The sequence below is a fragment of the Alligator mississippiensis genome, chromosome 2 (assembly GCF_030867095.1).
Source record: "Alligator mississippiensis isolate rAllMis1 chromosome 2, rAllMis1, whole genome shotgun sequence".
Classification (NCBI taxonomy): Eukaryota; Metazoa; Chordata; order Crocodylia; family Alligatoridae; genus Alligator; species Alligator mississippiensis.
In genome coordinates this window covers 51653686-51680480 of record NC_081825.1, presented here as the reverse complement: position 1 = coordinate 51680480, position 26795 = coordinate 51653686, and the positions used below count along the sequence as shown (strand labels likewise).

At 42.2% G+C, this 26795-nt stretch overlaps 1 protein-coding gene across 19 annotated transcripts in view; it reads left to right on the top strand.

The window, feature by feature from the left end:
• The window catches only part of APBB2 (amyloid beta precursor protein binding family B member 2), a 393847-nt gene that overhangs the window by 362558 nt on the left and 4494 nt on the right, over positions 1-26795 (top strand). For 12 of the 19 annotated variants that reach the window (XM_059721648.1, XM_059721650.1, XM_059721652.1 and 9 more), the window contains 5 exons: positions 21420-21534; positions 22212-22353; positions 23367-23450; positions 23999-24114; positions 25241-25420. In XM_059721648.1, coding sequence (XP_059577631.1) covers positions 21420-21534; positions 22212-22353; positions 23367-23450; positions 23999-24114; positions 25241-25420 — 637 coding nt within the window. The remainder of the gene's footprint in view (positions 1-21419; positions 21535-22211; positions 22354-23366; positions 23451-23998; positions 24115-25240; positions 25421-26795) is intronic. The other 7 variants (XM_059721656.1, XM_019480929.2, XM_019480915.2 and 4 more) reach the window with 3 other exon arrangements.

The following is a 26795-nucleotide window of genomic DNA, read 5'->3' as shown; positions in this document are numbered from 1 at the left end:
CAAGCCACCCGTGTCGCGTCCCGCTCCCTGCTGGGGCCCTGCAGCTGCGTGTTGTGGCCCCAGGCCCCAATCCCCATGCACCACCTAGCTGGGCAGCAGACCCAGCCATGTCCAGCTACCTCCCTACAGGGCCTCAATCCCCCTCTCCTTCCCCCCTCCCCCCCCCCACATACCTGCAGGAGCTGCTGTCCAGGCTGCCTGGTCGCCATGTGCATGTACATGGTACCCTCTTGCCTGACCACCCTCCTCCCATTCCCTTCCAGCTCCCTGAAGGCTGGAACTCTGCCAGCCTGCAGGGACCTCATTGCAAAACTGTAAAATCCGTGGGTTTCTCTGGTAAAATGAGAAATCTGAGTTTGCCTCTGGTAAAAGGTAAAATCCATGGTTTACTCCGTTTTTCCCTGGGAAATGGAAAACTTGGATCCCTGGTTCTGACCCTGCAGTCTCTACACAAATAATACTTCCTTTGACTTTATATATAATCACCTGTAGAATCAGACATGTACAACTCAACCAAGAAGTAGCAGTGAGTATACTACTTTTCAAATCATTCTTCCCTTCTATCACTAATAATGTTCATCACAATCTTGTCTCTTCCTCTTTCATATTATCCATCTTCCAAATCCTTTTGACTATGTCTTTCTTTCCTGTAGCTTTCACAAATGTGATTATAACGTGTCTTTGGCCACCCACAGCAGAATTATTATTTCTCTTATCCAATCTCTCATCTCCACTTTCCCTCAGCACGCAATATAATAAGTTCCTCCTGTGGAACTCCATAAGGTCAGGATTCCAAAGGATTTTGTTTCTGGTGTAGGACGAGGTGTATCAGAGGGGGAGCTGCACTTCTTGGTTAGCCCTCTGTAGTAGCTTTGTAGATGTTAATCAGAAATTAATCTGGAATGAACAGTACTTGAAAAGGGGGATTCAGCCAATCGTAAGCCAACTTCTTCCAGTAGAGGTAACAGCTAAGTGGGTCTTTCTCTGGACTACAGACTCCTTCCCACACATCTGCCAGATTGGACAATTAGTCTTTTTCCTCAGTGGCACCTTATTTCCTGCTATTTAAGGGATTCATAAATTAGAAGTTCTACATGGTGACTCCTCTTGATTTTATAGCAGGGATTGATTTGCCCTCTTAAAAATAATCTAGTAGGATATAATGTATAGCATGCAGCTGCTGGACTGGGCAGTACATTCCAAACACCTGATTTAAACATTTACTGCTTTTTGTAAAATCTGTCATTTGAACTAAAAATTTTCCTTGTGTGCTTTCTGGTTTGGAGTGAATTTCTTTTAAAAGTTTAAAGAGAATTCATTCATCCATAATTGTGTTATCCAGTGTGATAAGCAGATATAGCTTGTGTGAGGCTGATTTACAGGTTATAAAACACTTCAGGACCCTTCATCACCTTCAGTGATTAAAAATGATATCTGGGCCTCCTCTGTTTGTTTGTACTCTACCACATTAGTGAATTGTGGCAGGGATCTGTGCTAATCTGTTGCTAGCTGGGGAAAGCCAATCTGTTCAGTTTAGTGTTATTTTTATCTCCCTGTCCTGAGCTTCTCTGAACATTTTTCTTTTCCTTTACTCTCCTATGCTTTCTGCTTAAATGATCACTATTATTATTATTTTACTAGAAGTTTTGTAAAACTCTTGTATAAGATTTAATTACAAGGCTTACCTACCAGCAGGTCAAAACATTTTGCATTGTTTCACCTGCATTACAGGTATATAAATATTAAATTGTTGTAGCACTTAACCAAAGTCTTTTCAGAGTAAAAAAACATAGTACACAAATGTATGCTTTATACATACATAGTCATTGCCATTGTTTCATCTGATGGTTTCACTTTTCTTTTATATGTCCTTTATAAGCATTAGTGTGGAAGGACATGTTTTTATTAAGAATAATATTAAGAAAACCTAGGCCGTGTTGTTTAAAGGGTATGTTTTTCATACCTAGATTTTCCTTTTTTTTTTTTTAAATAGTTTTAAAAATAATGTTGACTACTTCTTTAAGATTTTAGCACAACTAATGCTAAGGAAAGATGCAAGTTTAATAATAAAATTACAAAACTTGGCATCTAAAAATTAGGTATTTAGCCATTTATGCATGCCTGTGCACATTTGAATTGCACATTCATAGCAGGTATGCATGAGCTAAGCCCATGCAAGATTAACCCAAAACTTGACCTAAAGTGCATAGCCATGTCCTTCAACAAACTCCTAAATACACATTCTAAATCATCTATGAGCAACTGATATATAGGGCTGTGCAAAACAGCAATGTTTAATTTTGTCTTCCGTTTCACCATTTTGATGAGACAGTGTTTCGTTTCGTTTCGTTTCGTCGAAACTGTTTTTCTGTTTTGACGTTTCGCCCATAGGCTATAATGGGGAATCATGGAAATGCCTATAACTTTGTCATTTCTTGCCTGATTTGGATGAAACTTGCAAGGACGGGAGCCCTTTCTGAGGACATGAAGCCTGCCAAGTTCCATGGAGATAGGTATTGAGGTTTCTGAGAAACTGCACCTCAAACTGTTCAAAGCAAAACTTGTGACACTTGCCAGCAACAGCAGCCTTCTGTCATCCTACGTGCAGATCCAGGGGCCCGCACCCCTGGGAAGGCTGCAGGGCTGTGCCGGACTCCTCTTGGGAGTGCAAGACCCCGGATCTGCATGCCAGATGATAGGAGGCGGTGGCTGCTGCTGTTGCCTAGGACTGGGGCTGGGCGCTGTCCACGCCCAGTGCCAGGAAGATTGGTACTGCTGCTGGTCTGAGGCAGCAGCCTCCTGTTGTCTGGTGCACAGATTGGGGGCCCACACCCCAGGAGGAATCTGGCACAGCCCCACAGCCCTCCCAGGGGTGCGGGTCCCCGGGTCTGCGCATGGGATGACAGCATGCTGTCGCTGCTGGCTGGGGCCAGTGGCAGCACCCGTCTTCCTGGCACTTGGCACAGGCTGTACCTATAGATTCATAGATGCATAGATGTAGGGTCGGAGGGGCCCTGAGCATATCATCAATTCCAACCCCCTTCTCTGGGCAGGAATGAATACTGGGCTCATATGACCCCAGACAGGCACTTATCAAGCCTCCTTTTAAAGACCTCTAAGGTAGGAGCCAGCACCACTTCCCTTGGAAGCTGGTTTCAGATCGTGGCCACCAGTGCTGGTCCCAGCCGGCAGCAGCAGTCTCTTGTCAGCTGGACTGCAGATCGGGGGCCTACCTGCATCCCCAGGAGGGCTGCGGGGCTGTACTGGACTCCTCCCAGGGGTGCGGGCCCCCAATCTGTGTGCCGGAAGACAGGAGGCTGCCGCTGCTGCCTGGGACTGGCGCTGGGCACAGCCCGCACCCAGCACCAGGACAGTTGGTGTTGCCGCTGGCCCAAGGCAGCAGCGGCAGCCTCCTGTCATCCAGCACACAGAACAGGGGCCCGAACCCCTGGGAGGAGTCTGGCACAGCCCCGCAGCCCTCCCAGGAGTGCAGGTCCCCGATCTGCACACCGGATGACAGGAGGCTGCTGCTGCCGCCTGGGGCCAGGACTGGGCATAGCCTGCACCCAGTGCCAGGAAGACCCTGCACTCACCCATTTGCTCCCAGTGTCCCAGCCCCACAGTACAGGCGGGGAGAAGCATGTAGTCCAGCACAGCCCCACAGCCCATCCAGGGTTGCAGGCGGGCCCCCGATCTGTGTACTGAATGACAGGAGGCCACTGCTGCTGGCTGGGACTGGTCCTGGGTGCAGCCCATGCCAAGTGCTGGGAAGACTGCCGCTGCAGCTGGTCCCAGCTGGCAGCGACAGCATGCTGTCATCCGCACAAATCCAGAGGCCTGCACCCCCGGGAGGTCCTGTGAGGCTATGCCAGACTCCTCCAGGGGTGTGGCCCCTGGATCTGCATGCCAGATGACAGGAAGTTGCTGTTGCTGGCTGGGACCAGTGCTGAAGCCAAGTGAGCCTGGCTTCAAAACTTGAAATGTTTAGAAACTTTTGAAATGTTTTGAGTGCCCTTGTTTCATTTCGAAGGAGCTTCAAAGGCTTTTGTTTCATTTCAATGTCGCTGTTTCGAGCTCAAAACTCTTAGAAACGAAACACCCAGCAAAATTTTGCACAGCCTTAATGTATAAGTGTTGGTAATCTTAGCCACACACTAGAAGAAGCACCTTAATGGGTGTTGGATCCCTCTTCTAACTCCCTATTGTTTGAAACAGTTTTTCCTCTTCACCTGTGTAAGTCTCCTGGTATTCCAGTAGGATACAGTCTAAAATTATGCTGATCCCCATATTCTCCTGTTCCTGGCATTGTATATTGTGCATGAACTTAGTTCAGATGTTCATTTGAGAACTTCCTTGAAGGAACTCTGCTGTCTCTTTGCAGTGGGGATGAAAGGTGATCCTTCTTTGGGGAGAAGTGAGAGATCAGGATTGCCTTTATGTTTGGAGCCTTCATGCAGAGACCTGGACAACTGATTAAGCAGATGTAATCTACAGTTAATTGCCTTGTAAACCCTTTGTTTTGCTAAAATTAAAGCCTGCCCTTGTTCTAGTGACATTCTTTACTTCCAGAGAGGCAATGCACATTGCATAAAATACCTTTGTGTTTATATCAAGGTTAATTTGGTATTATCTTTATTTGGATCAATGGTATGGTTGGACCAATGGAGAGTTGTTGGACAGGGTTGTGTGCATATCTCTACCAACTATACTGTTTGTACAATAAAAGATATAAAATAAACCTTACTTCTCAGGTATTCCCTGGGCCATCACAGCTGCAACAATACTCCTACCCTATTGCAACATTGCGTTTAAATCCATGGTTTTCAAACTTTTTTCATTTGCGAACCTCTAAAAAATTTTGCATGGAGGTGTAGACCTCTTTGAATTGTAAGTGCAGGCATTCACATATTTTGATTGATCAGTCATCTTTCACAGATCCCTTAGATATAGTCCGCAGACCCCACCCCCCCAGGGGTCTGCAGACCACAGGTTGAAAATCACTGGTTTAAACGAAGAGAAACAACATGTATGCTGCAGCTTGAGTTATAAACGCAGTCAATTATGGATATTTTCTTGGGTATTTTCCTTATAATATAGGCCCTGCGATTCTAAGAAATGGAACTTCCTATGCAGAAGTGTGTACTTTTCTACAAATTTCCTGTCGTCTTTTTTTTTATGAGAAGACTCTAGGAAGCAAACCAGCCTGGCATGATCATATAAATCTATGTCAAACCTTTCCAAATACACCCCCAGTGACCAAGAGTCAGGGTAATGAACAAATCTAAGTAGATTGATTGTGAGGACAAGCTCACGTGGATACTTTTCCCATGTAGCTGAACTTCATTATTATTCCCTGAGGGGAGGTTGCCTGGGCTACAGACTCTCAAATGGTGGGGAAAACAACATGAGAAAGGAGACTTGACAAAATTGTCATGCTAGTTTTTGACACATTAGCAGATCAGGATAAATATTAGGCTTCCCCAGAGTCTGTCTCAGCCTGCAAGCACATGTGAAAACTAGGAAACAGAGGTGTAGTAAACTCATTTGGCACTGGGGGAGTGGGGCAGGGTATGCCAACCACTGTAGATAGCAGTGGGGGGAAGGGAAGGAAGGGAAGTCTTACCTGCCCAGGCTCTCTGCACACTGAAGGCAGCTGCTACTGTTGCTGCTTCTGCTCTTGTAGCAGTGTTGTCAGCTCTGGCAATAGCCCTGTGATATAGCCTTCCTGAGAATCATGCTTGGTGCCCCATTTGCTTCTCCTTCCCCTCCACCCCCCCAAAAAAATGCTATTGGGTGTAAGGCTGTGTTGCTGGGACAAGAACTCCCCCAGGGGCTGGGAGAGCACCATTCTGCACGGCAGTCAACACTCACCCTCAGATATACTGCTGGCTGTAGGGCTGCACTGCCCAGCCACCGCCCAGCTGGACAGTGCAGAACCGCCTGTTGTGGCAAAACTCCATGGGAGGGGGGGATTCTGGTGCCCCTTCATAGTCAGGGCCTAGGACTGGCACCCCTCCCCGCCCTGCCCCGCCCCTCCTCCCCCTCTCTGTTAGGCTGTTACTACAAACTGCCTTGTTATACATTGGATCTCATGTTGGCCAACAGGTGGCAAAATAAGCTTTTCTTCCTTCTGAAAATGCATCCAGTGTGTCTGAACTGCGTGTAAACAGCTGGAAGTAGTAACAGAAGCCAGCACTTAGTATCTGCAGCAGCTCCAATGGGGGCTGAGAGAGGCACTGGCACACAAAAGCTCATACTGGTGTTCTCAGGAGCATGCTATGATGGCCCTTCCAAGTGCCAGCAGTTCTGTGGTGGTCCTCAGCAGTAGCCATCCTACCAATCATGGAGTGGCAGCTACCAATCATGGAGTGAGCTGGACTCACTTTTTTTGCTTCTTCCCCTCTCTACCTTCTCTTTTCTCCCATCCTGTGCCTGCTTGGAGATATGACGCAGAAGTCAATGGGGTAAAAGGCAAGCTGGGTTAAATCACATGTTCATGTGTGAAAAGAAATTGAGCTGTCACATATGTAAAAACTAAGCCCCTTGCTGATTTGCACCCTTTGACTTCAGTAGAGTTGCTCGGCATGCAAGTCAGAGTAGAACTTGCCTCCTGCTGTGGGATTTTCCAAAAAGCCTAAGATACTTAAGAGTGCTCCTTGTAGCCAAGGCTTCAAACATATTCAACCCCAAATGATGACCATGATAGCAGAGTTAAAAACTCATTCAGTTTGAGAAATACAAGGGCTTAATACAGCCAGAGATTTACATGCACACAGATGCCTTGTGGCATCTACATGCACAGACCTTGTGGCTGCCTATGGGTTCATCACGGCGGCACAGAAGGGAATTGGTGAGTATTTATTCACCAAGGCGCCCCCGGGGGTTACAAGAAATAATGGCCACAAGCTAGCAGAGAGCAGATTTAGACTGGACATTAGGAAGAACTTCTTCACAGTTCGAGTGGCCAAGGTCTGGAATGGGCTCCCAAGGGAGATGGTGCTCTTCCCTACCCTGGGGGTCTTCAAGAGGAGGTTAGATAACCATCTAGCTGGGGTCATCTACACCCAGCACTCTTTCCTGCCTATGCAGGGGGTCGGACTCGATGATCTATTGAGGTCCCTTCCGACCCTAACATCTATGAATCTATGCACACATTTTATGATTGGGTTTTCATTGTCTGTTTAATTAGCAGCTTCTTGTAGAAACAGATTCATGTAGGGTTTTTTCATTTATGCTAACTGCATACTACTTCCCATATTTGTGTGTGATATTTTAAGCTTGATTACCTCCCAGTGTTGATATGTCTGTGCTGCTGCTCTGTGTTCAGCTGATGCCTGTTGGCTTCATTGTATGTTTCCAAAAATACAAACTTCAGAGCAACAGGGATTCAACCAAAATAACTCTTGAAAGGAAATAGTTGCAGCATACGTAGGTAAGCTAAGCAGCCAAGCAATACGAAGTGTTAACTGTGGTTTTCTTTCAACAATCCTGTCTCAGTGCATGCTGGAGTTTTGTCTCAAAATGCTTTCTAACTTGCTCTTTCTGCTCTGTTTCTTCATGCTTGCCTGGATTCAGAGAGAGGTAAACTATTTTAATTTCTCCACCATTCTCCATGTTTATCTGCCTGGCATTTAAGAGAGACAGCTAGTATCGGTCAGCATTGTCTTATAAAAGCTAAACTTAAAACTCTAGGGAGGTCTAAACTCAGACTGTACTAGATCACATTTGTAATCTAGTAATAACAGTTTTGTTGCCCTCTCCCCCCCCCCCCCGCCACATGCCCCTTTCCTTCAAATCAGGAAAATGGCTTAAAAATCACAAGATGTGAAAAAAGGAGGGGCTTTTTACTGTCTTCTGGCATTTGAACAGTTTTTTAGCTTCTCTATAAACCATGGGAGACAGAATTTTTTATTTTTCACTAGAAGCTGAGATCCTCTTACTTTAATGTCTCCAGGAGCAGCAGTTTAAGCAAAATATGAGATGTCATGGTAGTTGGCAGCACTGAAATAATTCCTTTTTTATTCCATGTTTGGGTGGAAAGTTGCCTTCCAAACTTAAACTCTTATCAGTGTAGGTTTACCTGTGTGTTATACAAGGTGATTATTTGGGATTATGCATGATAACTCCTTTTGCAGTGGAATAGGCACTATCATGTGGTTTGTAGCTGCAGGGCTCACCCATTTCTTTCTGACAGAATTGGACTCTTTGGTTCAGAGTTAGGTTTAGTTATCAGTTCATCTTTGTTTGTTTTTCTTAATTGTAAGGACGTGGCATTCAAGGAGCACAGGAGAGAGAGAGAGTTCAGAGATGTGGACAGACAGTTCCTCAGGTTTGCTTCAAAGAATACAGTGAGCAAAGTTCACAAGCTAGACTGGGTTTTAATCAGTTTTTTAGAAAACATTGGCCTAGGGAAACGTTTGATGGTGGTTATGGCTTTGTGATCTAATCTAAAGTTCATGCACGTAAGAAGTCATGATTATTCTAGACTAACATTGACAAAAGTGCTGTGATCCGCTTTCTGGGTGGGAACATACTGTGATTACTTTGTTTTCTGTCTGAATAATAAAGAACAAAGGGGAACTATTGTACACAATTGCTTAATATGGCAAATCAGGATCAAGCTGATCAAAACTTTACTTCACATTTAATTGAAAATGGCAGTCAATACTAGAACAATGACCATCTCAGTTGACGTTTTGATCAACTTTCTTGAGTTGCAGTTACAAAAAGACACACGTGGAGTTTGCTAGGCTCCACAAAACAAACACGAACAGAGCTCTGGATACACACTCACGGAGTTTGCTAGGCTCCGTGGAACGACTGAAATGAGAGTCCGAAAGGTGACTCTCGACGAGCACGCAGGGTAGGGTACGTCGAGGGATCGTGCGGTGACGGGGAGAGAGTCTTGGTAGCTGATCAAACCACCATTCGGTCCGAGATTTACATAGAAGTCCACGAGGTAATCGTGGACTCCTTGCCAGAATTCTCTCGGATTTCTCCCGGAACTCTCAGAATCGGGGTTCTCAGGATCTTCCTGAGATTCTCGGAGATCTCTGACTTGGGTGGAAACTGCTCAAGCCTCTTATACAGCTAGCAAGCCAATCGCTAGCCACCACATGGGAATAATTTAGAAACAGCCAGTAGTGGGGTATGAATTTGCATGCGAGCGGCAGGAACTCCTTTGCACCGGGGTTTTCTCTCTGCAGCTGAGAATTGCACCGTGCAAAGAAAGCTCCATGTGGCGGGAAATAATTCTGCAGTGCCGAAGCACACACTAAATCATTGGGTCATGACATTCCCCCCTTGCTGAAGGCACAGCTGAATTATACCATGTGCTCGTCACTCAGGTCGTCGAAAGCTCTCACAACTGGTTGTTGAACTAAACGGGTAAACACAAAATTAGCCAACATAAAAAGTTTGTTCTCCAGGGATCGAATTAAATAATAGCCGACACATACACACATAACCAGATTCATAACAAAAAACTGCACGATCAGGGCTTCAGTGGGCGTCATGGCGAAGTCGCGCGTCAAGCCCTCACTTTTGCCGATGATGTTGTTCCTCTGTTTCTCAGGGCTTCTCTCCGCCACACACTCTGAGTCCTGAACCTGTAAACAAAACTCTCAGAAAATAAGTTAACGTATATCAAAATATTTACAAAAACCCGCACACAATAGGGCGGTTAGTTAAACTCAAACTCCATGGACATGAGTCCCAGCCATGAGACTATAGCCTCGTCAGATTCCATTTCAGATTCTCTGTACAGCTCCTGTAACTCCGTCCAAGCACGAATGCGACTGGTGGCGGCACAAACTGCACCCTGTGCATCAGTCACTGGGTTGATCGTGGCTACAGGATGAGCTGTTACTTCAGGAGTTGATGCTGTTATTGTTTCAGGCAGGAGGGGCGGATGCACTCCTCCACTCAATTCTCCCTTCCGTCGGCAAGAAGGTGTGGTCGCCGGAAGCGACGCTGCGTCGGTGGGCGGGGTCGCCGGCTGAACTCTCGCGAGTTCCTTCGAAGCTCCACCCTTCTCTTCCGGTTCTTCCACGCGGTCTCCCTTTTGCTCGGCGCCATCTTGGCATGGAGTCTCAAGATTTTCATTCGCAGCCGCTTCTTTGACTACTTGAACGGCCATATGCAGCTGGGCTCTTAAACTTGCATTTTTTTTCATCAAATCAGTTATGGTACAAAGTGTTGCAGTTAACATTCTCCCCTTGTCGTACTTCGGGGCCACCCTCTCATCCGCGGCGCGTTCCTCCGTCTCCAGATCTTCGCGGAGCTCGGATGGAAGCTCGCGACCCCTTAATCTAGACGCCACCATAAAGGGGGTGAACCGGTCGATCGGCACCGGTTCTTCACTCTCCCGAGCACATCTTAGGCGATGGGCACACTCCTGGGTGAGGGTCGGGTTTACCGCGCCTGCCGAGTTGACTCTGGCGAGGGACACAGTGTCGAGGGGCCTAAACAGGACCCGCTCATCGCTCATTATACACCCGAATGCCGCGGGGTGAAGATACACTTCCCTCTCTCTTGGGGCTCCGTCTTTGGAAGCTCCCTCTTCTCCCTTCAGCGAAAGGCGTCTGCTGATAAACCTTTCACCCATTCCGCCCACCTGGTGGTAAGTGATATGCGCCTCCAGTTCCACGACGCTTGCTACGTAGCGTTTCCAACTTCGCCAAGGGCAATTCTCAACTAATTCTAGTTCTATCGTGCTTTCTCTGTATCCCATCCTCGTCGCCATGTCGGGGCCGAGGGGCTGTGGCCAGCAACCTGGGCACGTGGGCCGGGGAAAAGGTTGGCACGGCGAACTAGAATTAGGCACTGACGCATAGAGGTTGATTAAAGATTGTTTTACTTACACCGTAGGTGGTCGCGGTGCAGGCAGGAAAAACTTTCTTGAGTTGCAGTTACAAAAAGACACACGTGGAGTTTGCTAGGCTCCACAAAACAAACACGAACAGAGCTCTGGATACACGCTCACGGAGTTTGCTAGGCTCCGTGGAACGACCGAAATGAGAGTCCGAAAGGTGACTCTTGACGAGCGCGCAGGGTAGGGTACGTCGAGGGATTGTGTGGCGACGGGGAGAGAGTCTTGGTAGCTGATCAAACCACCATTCGGTCCGAGATTTACGTAGAAGATTTACTCCTTGCCGGAATTCTCTCGGATTTCTCCCGGAATTCTCGGAATCGGGGTTCTCAGGATCTTCCTGAGATTCTCGGAGATCTCCGACTTGGGCAGAAACTGCTCAAGCCTCTTATATGGCTAGCAAGCCAATCGCTAGCCGCCACGTGGGAATAATTTAGAAACAGCCAATAGTGGGGTACGAATTTGCATGCGAGTGGTGGGAACTCCTTTGCACCGGGGTTTTCTCTCTGCAGCTGAGAATTGCACCGTGCAAAGAAAGCTCCATGTGGCGGGAAATAATTCTGCAGTGCCGAAGCACACACAAAATCATTGGATCATGACAATAGGTATGAGGCAGGTAAGTGGGGGGAATGTTGACCTGGTGATAGAATGTCCCTGGTAAAATGCAGACAGGTTACCTGGGGTTATTAGACAGCAAGCAGATTATAATGTGCCATGTATCCAGTGTCTATATTTAGTCCATGGGTTTTTTTTGTAGCCAATAGATTTATGAAATCAAGTTCATAGGCTCACCTATGAAAGGTGTTTTGTAACTTCTCTTTGAGGATTAGAACTGAGAGATTAGAGAGAGAGTGGTTGTCTTGTGAGAAGTGTGCACCCACAGGTAATTGGGTGTTTTTGTTTTTGATAATTTTTCGGTGTGCATTCATTCTGGCATGCAGTTGTTGTTTGATTTCTTCTACACATTTTCCATCAGGGCACTTAGTACACTGGATAAGATATTTCATTTCTGGAGGTGCAGCTGTAAGATTCAGAAATGGTGATGGTTCTGTTGTGGGTGTAGTTATTGTGGGAGTGCTGGAGATATGTTGGCAGATTTTACATTTCTTGTCCTGTCATGGTCTGGATCCATGTGGTGTGTTTTGGGTCGTAGGAAGTTTGCTTCTGATGATGAGATTGGTGAGGATGGGTGCTTGTTTAAAGGCTAGGATGGGTAGTCCTGGGAAGATCTCTTTAAGAACAGGGTCTTCCGCTAGTGTGGGTTGCAATTGTTTGAGGTTTTTCTGTATAGGTTCCAGGAAGGGATGAGATGTCTTAACTAACAGCCTGCAATTCATGGGGTTTTTCTTTTTGTACTGCAGCAATTCTTCATGTGACGTCTAGGTGGCTCTTTCAGAAGTGTGATCTATATCTCTGGAGGAGTGTTGTTGTTGAGTGAAAGCCCTTTTGAGATTTGAGAGGTGATGATCACAGGTGTTCTCAGTGCAAATTTGGTGCTATCAGAGGGCTAGACTTTAGATTGTCTGTACATCCACTTTTTGTAGCTACAAGGGTATATATATATAATGCTACAAATGTAATGTCTGTCCACAGTCTGAGACTCTCTCCCTAAAATTGTACCTGAAATCTATTAAAGTAGAAAACCCCCCCAAAGAAAAATGGAAGTTATGGCAGAGGCACCCTTCTGGATTTGCTGCTGTCCCATAACAGTGGTATACCCACAAAACGGGCATTACATGTAAAAGGATGAACTTGAAAAGAAAGATCTATATAGACCTTAAACCCTGACTTTGAAGTGTATGATTTTTGTCACTTGGTATTTAAATTCATGGTGCTTAAACATTTCATGACTGATGACATAATGCCACCTTAAAGGGCTAATTTTGTGGTCTTTCTCAGTGACAGAATTTAACTCTTGGTTGTGGAGAAGAGCTTAACTAGTTCGTTTGGCTTAACAGCTATCCTTTTGGCTAACTGGGAAGTCCTGCTGGGTGCAAAGGGAATTTTATCTAGTCCTCTGTTAGATAGATGGTACTTTTGATGTGGAGACTTAAGGTTATTTGTGAAATGTTTTCCCAAACTTTTAAAGAACTACAGTGCTTTAAAATGAGGAACTGAACCAATAGAAATGCTTTAAGATTGGATCACAGCTTGGAGCGTAACGACCCTACCGATCAGAATACTCTGAATGTCCCACATTTATGGGGATTTAAAAAAGTAAATGTAAAAGTAAAAAGTATATGAAAATGTGAGAAGAATTTCTAGGTCAAGGAATAGCAGGCAGGGTATGCATTTTAGGATTGTCAAGTTACAACCGTTATGAGTCCCATTTCCACTAAAGCTATACCACCAGAGCTCAGAAGACTTCTATAAAGTTAATAAGTAATGTAAACAAATAATTAAGAGAAAATCAGAGTTTCCACTTTGGGATAATTAGCACTACAGTCTATATCCATGAATGCATAAGAAAGAATGCTTTAGTTGGTCTAATGAAAGATATCACCTCTAACTCAAGAGTTTTGTCTGGCTCTGCTTTTTAGACCAACATGGCTACAAGCTATATTCCTAAGAAAGACAAGTTGATTGTCCTCAATGTTAGACCTTTCAGGGCATGCATAAGTGCTTGAAATAATTTATGCTCATTGGGAACAGGTTTTTAAGTTTCATTCTAGAAACTGAATTGACTAAAAACTGAAATTAGACTTTTTTAGGACTCACTAGTAGAAGGAATCCTATCAATTTGAGGGGAATTCTACTGCCTGAGTTTCCTGCGGTCTTACATCATTCGCAATCTCAACCCTTTGTATTTAATTAGAAAGCAGCTTTGTTTATTTTGCTTAATTGTAAGGTCCTGGCATTCAAACAGCCAGGATCTATACAGAATAGGTTTGTCAGACTGAAGAATAACTGTGACTGTGCATTTTAGGGTTTCCAATAACAAATACCAAAACTTATCTGAAATGTGGAACCCTTCTTCTAAGTATTATATGTACTCCAGTGCACATAGCGAAAAAGACTTCTGTGGTTTTGGCACCAAAAAATATGAACTAATTGGTCTTTCTCCCCAGGCCTTAAAGTTTAGAATCCAGGTCAGATGAGAGGGATACCAGGATCATGCAAACTATTTAAAAAAAACTCTGATTTTTGCTGCTCATCTGGATATTCCATATTTCATTATTGTGAGGGGGGTGGGGGGGTTGTTATGATGTCTTGCTTTAAAGTTGTTAATACGCTGAATTCTCCACATCCTTACAGGCACTTTATCATGAGTCTTATAATTTGGGGAGATTTTTTTCTGGTTTCTCCCACTGACATGATCAGACTTTGTATTGGGCTCTATTTTAGAAAAGGGATAATAGTGCAATACATATGGTTACAGTGTAACCTTCTGTGAAGACTGTCTTAATTAAGACACTGAAGACAGTATCTTAATTTCTTAATAGCCTCTTAATCCTAGTTGGAAATCCCCACCTGGATAAAAGAACAATGTCAGCAAAACATTGTTTAAAATGTCAATTCAAACATTCTCTGATCATTTTTATATTGTAAACCACATTTTGCTAAAGAGTTCCTTTTGAAACATCTTCCCGTCTCTTTGAGACTGAAGAATATTAACATGGCAGCAACTGCTGACGTGGAAAAATCTTATTAGAGGTTTTCCCCTTATTCCCTCTCTCCTCCCATTTATTCTGGCTCTCTCCCCTCTCCCCCCCCCCCCTCCCCGCGCAGCCTCTTGTTCATTTGCATATGCCCCCCAGCTGCTCGGGTCCCTGTTTCCCAGAACATCCATCTCTTCTTGGTGGATGACAACTCTAGCCCCATTGGTAGCTTGATTCCCTAAGGTAGTTTCTGATCCCTTATGTCTCCCTGTTTTCTTGCATAGTTCTGGCTGCTGCTGGAGCGCTCACATCCTGTAGTGAAGGAGGGCTAGATTTCCTCCTTGTTCCTGCCTGCTTTTACAAGTCTCCAGGCAACTCTCTGCAATAGAGTCTCATCTCTAGGCTTGTAGAAGATGGAACAAAGAGAACTAGTATCATGTTACCAGACAGTCCTCTAGTGTCCACCATTAAGTGTTACATAGACCAGCAGCGTTATATGTTTCACTTCGGTGAAAATATTAGAAACTGACATAATTTTTCTTTGCATTTCTTGACCGTGTCAAATCAATTTGCGGCTGAGCTTAAAGGATGCACTTTCTAGCTTCAGAGATTATCATCTCAATTTGTAAAATAAAAATCTCTAAATGCAATTTAAATAGAAGTGTTCTTGCCTTAGGGTGATTTTAATGTAAGTGCTGATAAACAGCTGTTTGGATTTGGCTTATTAAGATTAAAAATGTCTGGTTTCACACTAAAATATTATTTTTAGCAAAAAAGAGTTAAAACTGCTAAAAAGTTAGCATTTTAGAGTGGAAAGATAATATAGCACATGCCATTTTTTCAGGGGGAACTTAATTGGGATGTCTCCCAAGGCTTTAGAGGAATGATACCAAATGCACATGACTGCTACTCAAACAAGAAAGCATTAGCATAAATTCCATTTAACATGATTACATTCACCCAGTGTTGAGTGTTTAAGCAGTGCTTACCCAGGTGTTAAATAGGTCTGCATATCTGAGCTCTGGTCAATTAATGCAGAAATTTACCAATTAAAAAAGAAAAAGATCAAGTAAAGATGAAATTCCTTCTTGTTTTCCCATTTTTATTTAATACCATATTTTTTCTTTTTATCTCTTTAAACCATTAAAAAAAGCCTCTTCCCTTAATAATCCTTCCAAAAGGGTATCCTAATAAGAGAGTTCTGTTGTATTTTTCTACTGTTCAACAGAGCCAAGTTACAGTCTGGTACAAAATCAAATTCTCATTGATTCTCCTGCTCAGTCTGTTTTATGGCTTCTGTTCAGAGTAATGATCCAGTCTCTGTTCATGTGTACTGGAGGTTACCTCAAAAGTAGCATGGGGTATAGTTGCAGATTATGAAAATTGTCACTGCAAGCTTAATTGGGAAAGCATCCATTTTTTCAGTATATCCCAAAATACTTCAAAGTATTCTAGAAACCATTCTCTTGGGATCCAGCTTTAAAAATAATATTGGGGTATATTGTTGAAATACCTCAGTTATTGGCTTCTGGCGTGTCTTGATGGTGACCTGAGGAAGGGCACTTAGGGCAACTGTACACGAGCAGACTCGATTAATCGAGTCTGCTGGAGCGTGGTAATTACCGCACTCCAGCAGACTTCAGCATCTCGTGCATCAGCATCCCTGCAGTTAAAAATGTCAGTGGGGATGCTTTAGCTAAAGCTTGTTTGACGCGCCAGGTGCTTTAATTAGAGCCACTCTAATTAATGTGCTCCTCTACCCCCACTCCCATATAAAAGCCCTTAGCGTCTACAAGTTTGTCTAACATATCTCACAACTACACAATTGGTCCAGTGAAAGATTTCACCAAGAAAAAAAATCCTTTGCTTCTCAGTCACTATAGGACTTCATCAAGAAAAGTAAAGAATTATGGGCAAACATTGTAATCTGAAGACCTGCTTATTAAGCAATCTACTGCTTTTTCCACAAATGTTGATAGAAATTTTATTGGGAACTCTGTCCCCAGTCCTGCAAAGACTTCTGCACATGCTTAGGTTTATGCAAATGAATAGTTTTTTGAAGGAACTTTGATAGCATGAGGTATGATTAATTCTTAGAATTTAAAAGAATTAATCATACCTCATGGTATTCAATAAGGGGCTAGCATGGGTTTAATGCATCTAAGAGTTGGATGCATTAAACCCATACTAGTTCCTTATTCAATATGTAGTTTTCTTGATCCATAAACATTTAACTTTTCCTCTTAATTTTCCAGCAAGACAAAGGGATAGAAATGGCAACAAGGAAAAATTTGCCTTTGCCAGAAGCTTCCAGCATGCAACATTTTGGGTTCTGCATTTTATCATACTGGGAGTGCTAGTTTCACATAAATCTCACTTAAATGTTAATCAGCTTCAAGTGAGCCATGACAAAATTAAGGGTAACAGTAAGTGACCCAGAAGGATTCCAGAGAAAGACAGGGAGGAGGAGAAAGCAGAGATGATGAGTTTAGTGACCTGTTCAATATTTAAGGCATCTTATCCTCGAAGGCAATATCCTTCTCTCTGCCCAGTCACTTGGAAGAATGTCATCATACCTTCTCAAAAAGTTACCATTGCCAATGCAGACAGAGTATGAACTAGAGCCCTCACATCCTTAACAACTTTTGTGCAAGAGTGAGAAGTTACTGTTTTGTTTCCTTAAAGTATAAAACAGTGGTAGTCTTGGCTACAGGAGTCCTGAGATTCTTAGCAACCTGATTTGCAACGCTTTTTCAAAGAATGTCCATGTCACTATAACAGAAGTTTATACTATGTTGTAGCACTGTACTTAGGGATGTTTGAGACATTTAGTGACTTGATGAATTATTGAAGTTGGCATATAATCTGTGCCCTGTCAGAAGGAAAGACCATAATTTGATTACTAATTTTGATTGATGATTTGGAAGCAGATGGTGTTGCAGATTTGTGCATAATATATGATTTTGAAGAGAGACGTCTCTCCTACTAAAAAGAATACAGAGACTGCAAAGATTAATGCACTTGCTTAAATTGCAGATGAGCAGTCAGTCCCATGCAATAGGGGTTTTCACATACTGAAAGCTAAGCACATGATTGCAATCTGAAACATATTTACTGAAACTTGATAAAAATCCTTTACTGAATAATTTTTGCTGTTATGATTGCCACTGATGCTGTGTGTTTGATACTATCTTATAGACTGTAGACTATTTCATACAAAAAATTACACAGAAAAAATTGTATTCAGATTGTAAATGCTAGTAGCAGTTTGGGCATGCTTGATATAAGATTGCTTCCTTAATTCAGTCACCTTATGAGGCCAGCTTGCTTATTGGCTAAGCCCTTTAAAATGTTCAGTGTTGTTTTTTTTCTATGGCATCCTGACAACATTTTTGTGAGAAAAGCTGGAAATGGAAAATGGTGATTTTTAACGCACATCTGAATCTGATTGGAATTTCATGGGACAAATAAAAGGCGCTTATAGTCTAAGGGGCTTTTGAGGCTGAATATCAAAGGTTTGCTGCAAACAATAAAGGTGTTAACATTTCTTAAATGAAATAAAATCACAAGAATCTTTATCCTGGAAAGTGTTGGGCAACACAGATGTAGGGGTCACTATCAATTCTTCTTAAATAATGAAAAGCAATACATTTGAAATAAATATAAAATGCTCATAGGCAGTGTTTGCCCCATCAGTGAATGCAGAGAGAACCTGGCACAATGGAACATTGCAGGGGGTCAGGATATGAAGCATCTGCATGGCTTAACTAAGTGAAGAGGTGGATCTTCCCACTCTGCTGAGTAGCTTCTGCTGTGGCCACATAACAGAGTTTACTGCCTCTTAGGTTTCCTTCCCTATGCCTTCACAGGATACCTGATGTACAGGCTGGTTACCTTGGCTAGGTGGTGACAGAAGTAGCATATTGGACTTGGAATTAGGTGACTTCTGGAATTATTTTGGGTTTGGAATTAGGTTCCAAAAAAAGTTGTATAGTCTCCATGTCCCCTAACGATGTGTATTCTCAGTGTCAATAGGAGTCTTCCACAATACAACCTGGATGGGGAATTGACACTTCTGAGACGACACCTCCAGCCCATCCCTCTCACTGTTAGACTGCTGCGGAAAACACTGTGCTTCTGACTTAAACCATAATAGTAGCCTGCTGTGGCCCTTCTTTCTATTTTTTAGAAGAGTTCAGTCTTTATCTAGTTCTGCCTTGCCTCCTGTTTTAGTTGCTTGGTCAGTTTTTAATTGTGCAGTGTCCCTGAACCACCTCTATTAAGAAATGGGGTGCATCCTAAATAATGGCATATTTTGCTCATATTGAGCTAAGACTTGATATCTTTGCAATCAAACAATGAGATTCAAGGAAACAGGGCAGGATATTCCTAGGCTGTGGGAGCTTTTGTTCAACATGCATCTGTGAACTTAGAGCACATTGTCCAATGCTATTCAGTAAAGCAAAGTAATTTAGAGCACTGGTAATGTGCCAAGATATTGCCACAGCTACCAGTCAAGCAGAGTGCAAGAATTTCTAATGCTGTTTTATAATCTTAGATTTCACTGGCATGCTCCAGACACTAGTGGATTTGCTTTTGTGGCTTTGGCTCATTTTAGGTGTTGTGTATATTTTATAATAAATTAACCATTTGACAGAAAACTTTATCCCTGACAGAAAACATTACCAGATCTCTCTTATATTTGAAATTATATGTGCTATTCCTCCAAGCTAATGGTCTTCTCTGGCCTTGACATTACAAAGGACTCTTAAATCTGCACAGAAATCTTTTGATTATAGTAGGTTTCTGCTGAGGGGCAATTGTAAATTACTTAGTGAAGTAGCATAGGACACTCTTCTTCAAAGATCAGCTTGAAAAACCCCTCATAACTCACTTGTTTACAAGTCCTTGAAGGAGGAGTATTGATTGAGGTGCATGGTGAATGGTAATAAATAGCAATAAAATGGATTTTAACAACATTTTAAGTTCACAAGTTAAATTAATACTCCATAAGACTGATCCCACAGTGAGAAGTGCTCTGGAGTCTGATTTCATTCATGTCTTCTGCTAGCTTAAGGCCATAGTCACTACCAATAAACTTTCTTACATGGGGGTTTGTGTGTCTGTGAAAGAGAGAGAGAATTCCTATTCAGAAGCACCCTTTTACAGTTATAATTGCAATTCCATATCCACTAGCTTAGAGCACTAGTTCTCAACCTTGTTAGACTTAAGGCAACCAATAGAAAATGTCAGCTCTTAGTTTACACTTGCTTTTTGACTAAATAAAAATAATAAGAGTGATTCTTGTGTTACGAAGAACTCAGGAAGACCACAATAGGTCAGAATGTTTTTTTAACACTGTGGATTCGTATTTGAAATCTTTGGATTTATCTTGTAATTCGTGTTCACACACTTAACAGTCTAACATTGTGTGGCTTATCCGTAGCACTCCTGAATGGATCTCTACAGCACTCTGGTTGTGAATCACTAGTTTAGAGAGCATGGTTACCATGTTGCAATTGTAACTAACTAAATGTTTGCAAGTGAAATGACAAGTGAAAAACAAAAATATTATTAAGAATAAATTAGAAGGCGGTAGTTCAAAAGTACTTCAGAAATATGTACTCACCATGCCAAAGCCAATTGGGAATCGCTTCAGAAGTGTTAGTATGGCTTTAGAACCCGAATTGCTTACCAGTTTGCCGACAAGCCCTTCAGCAGGGTTGTTAGTCATGAAAGGTATACTATTGACAAGTTTTATGTAGCTCTCAAGCTTATTTTTTTCCATAGCTAGTAGTTTGTCAAGTACAGTTGAACTATAACCCTTTCCGTGGTTCATCTTAAGGCCTAGTGAAAGGAAACCATCTGGAATTCTTAGTTTTACTTTTGAAATGCTGGACCAAGGAGCTATTCTGACTGATATCAGCTGAATATTGAGCTTACTGTCCATGGTGGCAACAAAAAAAAGTATGTAACTAGGTAGGCACTACTGAAATTTCTTAATAAATGGGCTCCTTCAGGTCTGCTGTTCTTGTGATGTACACATGGTCCAGTGTATTCCACAATCCCATAATTGTGAAGTGTGGGTTTTGGTTTTGGGTTTTCTTAATCCTTATTTTTAAGTATTAGTAAGAATTGGGAAGAAAACCTGGTGAATTTTGACTAAATGTAAAGTCACCAACGTGTTGATAATATCCTATATCAGCAGGCAGCCTGGGCTGTGAACTGCTGTTCCATTCATTGCAGAGATGCTGATGGAAAGCCAGTGATTTAAACCTAACTGTGCTATTTCATGGGTGATAAGCTTTGGCAGAGATGGTCAGATGATGTGCCTAATTCTGAACCCTCCTTTAGTACCAAAAGCCAAGTTACTTCTTAGGGGTGCTCAACTTCCAGCCCATGTAGCAAGGTCAGAAATCTAAGCCAATTATTATTTCAGCAGGTTGACATAATGTTTACATGTTGACATATTCCTTCTGCAACAGGATCTCTAATTGCTATCTGCGTATTATAAGCACTTTCTATAACACTCCAAAAACATTTTTTCTTTATTCAGGCTGTTGTGTGCAGTTTGCCTGAATTGCTAGCATTTTAGAAGATAAAAAGAAAAGAATACAGTTTATCTCTCCTCCTTTATCCATTTTTCCTTCTGCATTTAATGAAATATTCTTGTAAATTTCCCTCTACATTTACATTAGCAGTAGGAGATATAGGCTGAAAGTTCAATGAGTTTTCAATGGTAGCAAGTTGTAATTAGCTCTTTAATTATATACATTAAGCATCAAAGCTTAGTAATGTGTTCCATGGATATGCAATTTAATGCAGTTGTGGCTGTTTTGGCTATGGAATGGTTTTTTTTCTCTGACAACTCAGACATATCCTTCTTAAATTAAAGCAGTTGTTTTGTAGCTGCTGCTGTTTCTAATGTGTTAATTCATTTTTTTGCACAGAGACTTTGCTTATGTAGCAAGAGACAAAGACACAAGAATTTTGAAATGTCATGTATTTCGATGTGACACACCAGCAAAAGCCATTGCCACAAGTCTGCACGAAATCTGTTCTAAGGCAAGTGAATTTAAGTAACCTATTCTTTTACTAACCACTTGAGTGGTCCTGAAGGGTGCTATATAATCAGTCCTCTATTGCTGTCTTTTGTTCTTAGTTTTTTATCTCTGATGAGAAATGACTCTAAGAATTTTTGGAAGGGGTGTGAGTGGCACCAATAAACTATGGAAAGATGAACGTTATAGATTCTTGAAACCCATGATGTCTCTGGGAATTGGGCCAGTGTGCATAGTCTAAAGATTTTTTGCTATTATAGATGGAAGTTGTGGGATGTTAAGCAGAAAAATAATAATAGCAAATTATATCTCAAATGTCAAATACTAGATTAAATTATGTTCATTTGGGAACCAGTACTTGAAAAGAACTGTGAAAATGGTATCATCTGTTTAAAAGCCCTACTTCTGTCTAAATTTTTTTGCCTACTACATGTACAAGTAATACAGGAATCTCCTGTAGTATTTGTAGTAGTAGTAAGTGCAGATTAGAGACCAGGTTTCCTCTTCCTATATCTGTCATGGATGTAGGGAGCTTAGAGTTCTATGGCTCAAAAAAAATTGTAAGTAAATAAAGGAAAACTAATTTTAGTATCTTAAAAGGATGCCTTATAGTCACATGCATCTGATATATTGTGGACTTCAGAGATTAGGGTTGTAATAAGAGTAAATTTATACTTGTAGTTGCTACTATACTATATGTTGGAAAAAATGCTGTATTATCGCCGTCTTCTTCAGATTATGGCTGAACGGAAGAATGCTAAAGCTGTGGCTTGCAGCTCATTGCAAGACCGGACAAATGCCACCCTAGATGTTCCTCTGCAAGGTACTGTGTCAGAATTTAATCTCCCTGTCATGGCCCCATTTTAGACAGTCCCTGAATAATATTGTTTTAACCAAAATGTAGTAGAAACAAAGGTTACCAGGATCTTTTAAATACTGTAGCTGACAAAAGTCTTTGTTACATTAAAAATATGTTATTGTTTCTGTTCAGAGTAATGCAGTCTTGTTTGGTTATATTGACTTGTTCATTTTCTCTGGTTTACTTTAAGATACAATTTAGCCATGGAAATGTTATGCCAGACTGGCATACAAATACAATGTATTCCAATTAATCATAGGTTCAGAGGAGTTATAGCAGATTCAAACTTCTGGGTTTCAGCATTAGTTGTAAGGTTCAAAGTCTAGGAGGAGGCCAATCTGCTGCACCCCTTAGCGCATCATAAAAGAAAAGTGGCTTTGTGTATTTTTATTAATGTAAGATTAATAGTAGAAGTTTTGACAGCATTCCAGGAGATTAGCTATACACACGTCTTTGAGTGAACTTAATACAAAAATGTGTTAAATCCGCTAGCTTTCATCAGATATCTCAACCCTCATTTTGTCATGGGGGTTTTTTGGGTGGGGGTTGTTTGTGTTTTTTTGCATCAGTTGCTATTCAGACAGAGATACTGGTTTCTCCTGGCGCACAGGTGGGACATTTACTAGGTATAGAATTAAAAAGAGTGCCCAGTTGTGTGGTATGTGAGACTTGCTCTGTGTGCCTTAGTGACACGTTTATACAAATCTAAGTCTCCTTATAGCCTAGTGGTAGAACATGACCCAGTTTTAGTTTACAGAAATTAAGAGTTGTATCACCTCCCTCCTCCTCAATTCCCTTAAAAAGTACTTGGTGTATCCCTCTTGTCTAAGCCGGAGGGGGAGCAGATCCACTGTAATCAATACAATACCTTCTGAGTGCAGTTCCCTGGTAAGCTGTTTTCTACGGTCAGTGAAATAAAAGTATATTTTACCTGCTGTGAATGTTGATAAACAGAAATTGATTTTTTTCCCATGCAGTAGATTTCCCAACACCAAAGACAGAGCTGGTACAGAAGTTCCATGTGCAGTACTTGGGCATGTTACCTGTAGCTAAGCCTGTGGGTATGTAATACTAGTGCTGTTATCTAACCATAGACATTACTTGCATAGTATCTAAGGGCTCAATTCTGGCTAGCCATACCCAGATGGGAGGAAGGCAAGGAGCAGAAGCACTCTTTACTTGTATTCCAGCAACATATGACTCGCTGCTAGGCCTGCAAAGGGAGAGCATGGGGCTAGCTAGTGCATGTGATCTTGCTCAGACCCACACTTCCTTAGGCAGGATGCTGAGGGGCTGCTGCTGGGGCAAGACCCTTTTGTAGCACCCTTTCACCAGGAGAGTAAGGGGAAGGCCTAAAGGGATAGAGTGAGGCACCTGAATGACCTGCCACCCTCTTAAGTGTCAGGATTCTGGCAGATATTCTGCTTTTATAGACTGAGAAATAAAACGTGAACCAATAACATGAAAGCTTCTGAAACCCCTACCACCACCAAATGCCTTGTAGTTCAGAAGTCTTTATTCTACTTCAACATGGAACTAATACCTATTTTCTTCTTTTTTTATTTATGACTTTATTATAATCCTGGCTTTTCTTCCCTTTATACTTTAGGAATGGATACACTGAACAATGCTATAGAAAGTCTTATGACTTCCTTGAGCAGGGAAGACTGGATGCCAGTTACCATGAATGTTGCTGATGCCACCGTCACAGTCATCAATGAAACAGTGAGACAGAAATACTTTGTTTAGAATGAATTAACATACTGATCTGAATATTGCAATCTAAGCAAACTAGAAAAATCCATCTGTAATAGTATTTCCTAGAGTTTATTCCATTATTTGACATCTTTTCAGTGCTGTCTCTCTATGCAGATGAGTGCTTTTTGGTAGAGAGAAAGATTAAAGAAGACATGATTAAAGAAGCTCCTGGTTTAGTGTTTAACACAGTCCATCAAGTATCTAACCTGTCACTTTGTTTTTGATGTAGTTTTATATGCCCTTCAAAATATACCCCTAGAAATAACTGCAAATGTTAGAGAGAAAGCAAAGTATTGGCCAGAGAAAACCTGAGCAGGGTGCGGGGTCCCACCCCCAGACACGAGGAATACAGTGGCGGATTCAGCAGTAAGAGGCAGGGGCGGGCTGCTGAGCGGCCAGGCATGAAGCCAGTGGCAGCATGGAGTCGCCACGGCCTCTCCGCCCGGCTCCGCAGAGCCTAGGGCAGTTGCGCTGATTCATACCCCCCCCCAGGGACAGCCCTGGTATTAGCATTACCTTTTACTAAGAGTTTTAAGCCTAATGTTGTTGGACTTAAACCCCAGACTGTTGTCCTACCCTACCAGGCTGTACTCCCTTACTCTCTGAGCAGCGAGAGCAGTTTCTTTTAACCTGTTTCATGCTGCTGCTGCTGCTCTATAGAGCATTTCCCCAGATATATCAGTAAGAATGAATCTTTAAGAAATACATCTCTGTCCCTGCAGCCCTAAATTATCCTCGTTTCTCAGCACTGAAGATTAGGAGAGTAAGTGATAATTAGGGGATAACTAAGGGAGGTTTTTTTTCATGTCTGGACAACCTGATATATTTTTTTTAAGCCACCACAGCCTCTCTTATGGAAGACATATACCTAATATGAGTTGCAACCACTGGAGTCTTGCTTTTCTGATTGGTGTTAACCTAAATTAACCTTCAGAGTTAATTTACCTCAGTATCTAGCTCGCATGTTGATGAGGCTGTAGGTATTCATCGTATTAATTTGGCGTTACTTCTGGCATCTTATTTAGGTATTTATCAATTCAAAATGTATCAGCTACATTGTACTAATGATGGATAATCATTACCCCTTGACCAGAATGAAGAAGAAATCATGGTGGAATGTCGTGTACGATTCCTGTCCTTTATGGGAGTGGGCAAGGATATCCATACGTTTGCCTTCATTATGGATACAGGAAACCAGCATTTTGAGTGCCATGTTTTTTGGTGTGAGCCAAATGCAGGCAATGTATCAGAAGCTGTTCAGGCTGCTTGCATGGTAAGTGATCTTTTACAAATGGAGCTGTAGTGTTCACTGACTCTTTCACACCTTCAAATTGTAATCATTCCAGAGTTGCAGTTCACTCCTGTGGTAGTTGAAAAGTGATGTATGTAATACTTTACATATAAACATTCTTTGAGATCTTCAAACTTAAGTAAGGAAATAAGGCTCCTATTCTAAGCTCATCTCCCATCCCTTTATTCTCATTATATGATTCTCTGGCACGGGGCAGTTTGACAGACATTTTACAAGTAATGATAAGCACTGGGCCTCTCTAGCACCTTGCCAAATTGGAGTAGATATTCAAATTATACACGTAAATTGACCTATGGGAAGTTTTCATTTACATTTAAAAATCAGACTCTAAAATTTGACATGTGCAATTCATCTTTAAAGGCCCTGAGCTTGATGGTATTATTGAAGGATTTTAGGCAACAAATATACAGATCTTTCACAATGTTTTTAAAAGAACAAAAGCAAGAACATATTTGTATTATAGTATTTTGTACTGTGGAGTCCAGAGCATTTGTATTCCTGTGGTTTGCAACCAGCTTAACTCACAGCAGGCTGCTGAATTAAGGACAAAGCAGTGAGAGAGCTGAAGGAGAAGCAATGCTTTTGAAATAAAATCTTCACCAAACAGCTGGAACACCCCAGACATCCTACAGAGCTGTTCACTACAGTTCTGTGTATCTTGGTTACTTTGCAAACCCCTCATCCTTAGAGGGCGGCAGGGGCAGGATAAGAATGTAAGCCTGCCAAATATCTAGGTTGTGCTGTACTACCATAGGCACAGATACTTGTTCAGTGGTATCTGGAAAAGCAGAATGCACCTAAAGGCTTTGGATAGTCTATGCAGCAGTGCTCAGGAGTCCAAATAACAGCTTAGGACCTCACTGTACTGGACACTGTGCAAACAGAACAAAGAGATGGTCTCTTCCCAAAACAGCTTCCAGTCAAATTGTGCATCAAGGACACATGCAAAGGTCTGCCCAAAACCATTTGTCGGTGATTTTAGTGCTATTAAGAGAGCAGTCATTGAACCTGAACAGTTGTAGAAACTAGCACCACATCAGCTTCTAAAATAAAGATAGAGGCTCATGTGATGCTTTAAGCAGATCTGGAAAACCATTCTGGCTTTGAGAGGCAGAACTGCAAAAGCTCCATCGGTTCTCAAAAGACTTGCTGTGAATGATATATGTATAAGATGAAGACCATACGGGGGGACAGCCACATGTCCCAGCCCAGAAGCTGTTGCAGGAGTCCACTGGGGCTTCCCCTAGGTCCTACTGCCCCTGGGTCCTGTCATTTTTGGCAGGAAACAAGGACAGATGAATTATTAATTTTCTAAATTTTTTAGGGGCCCCGTGGG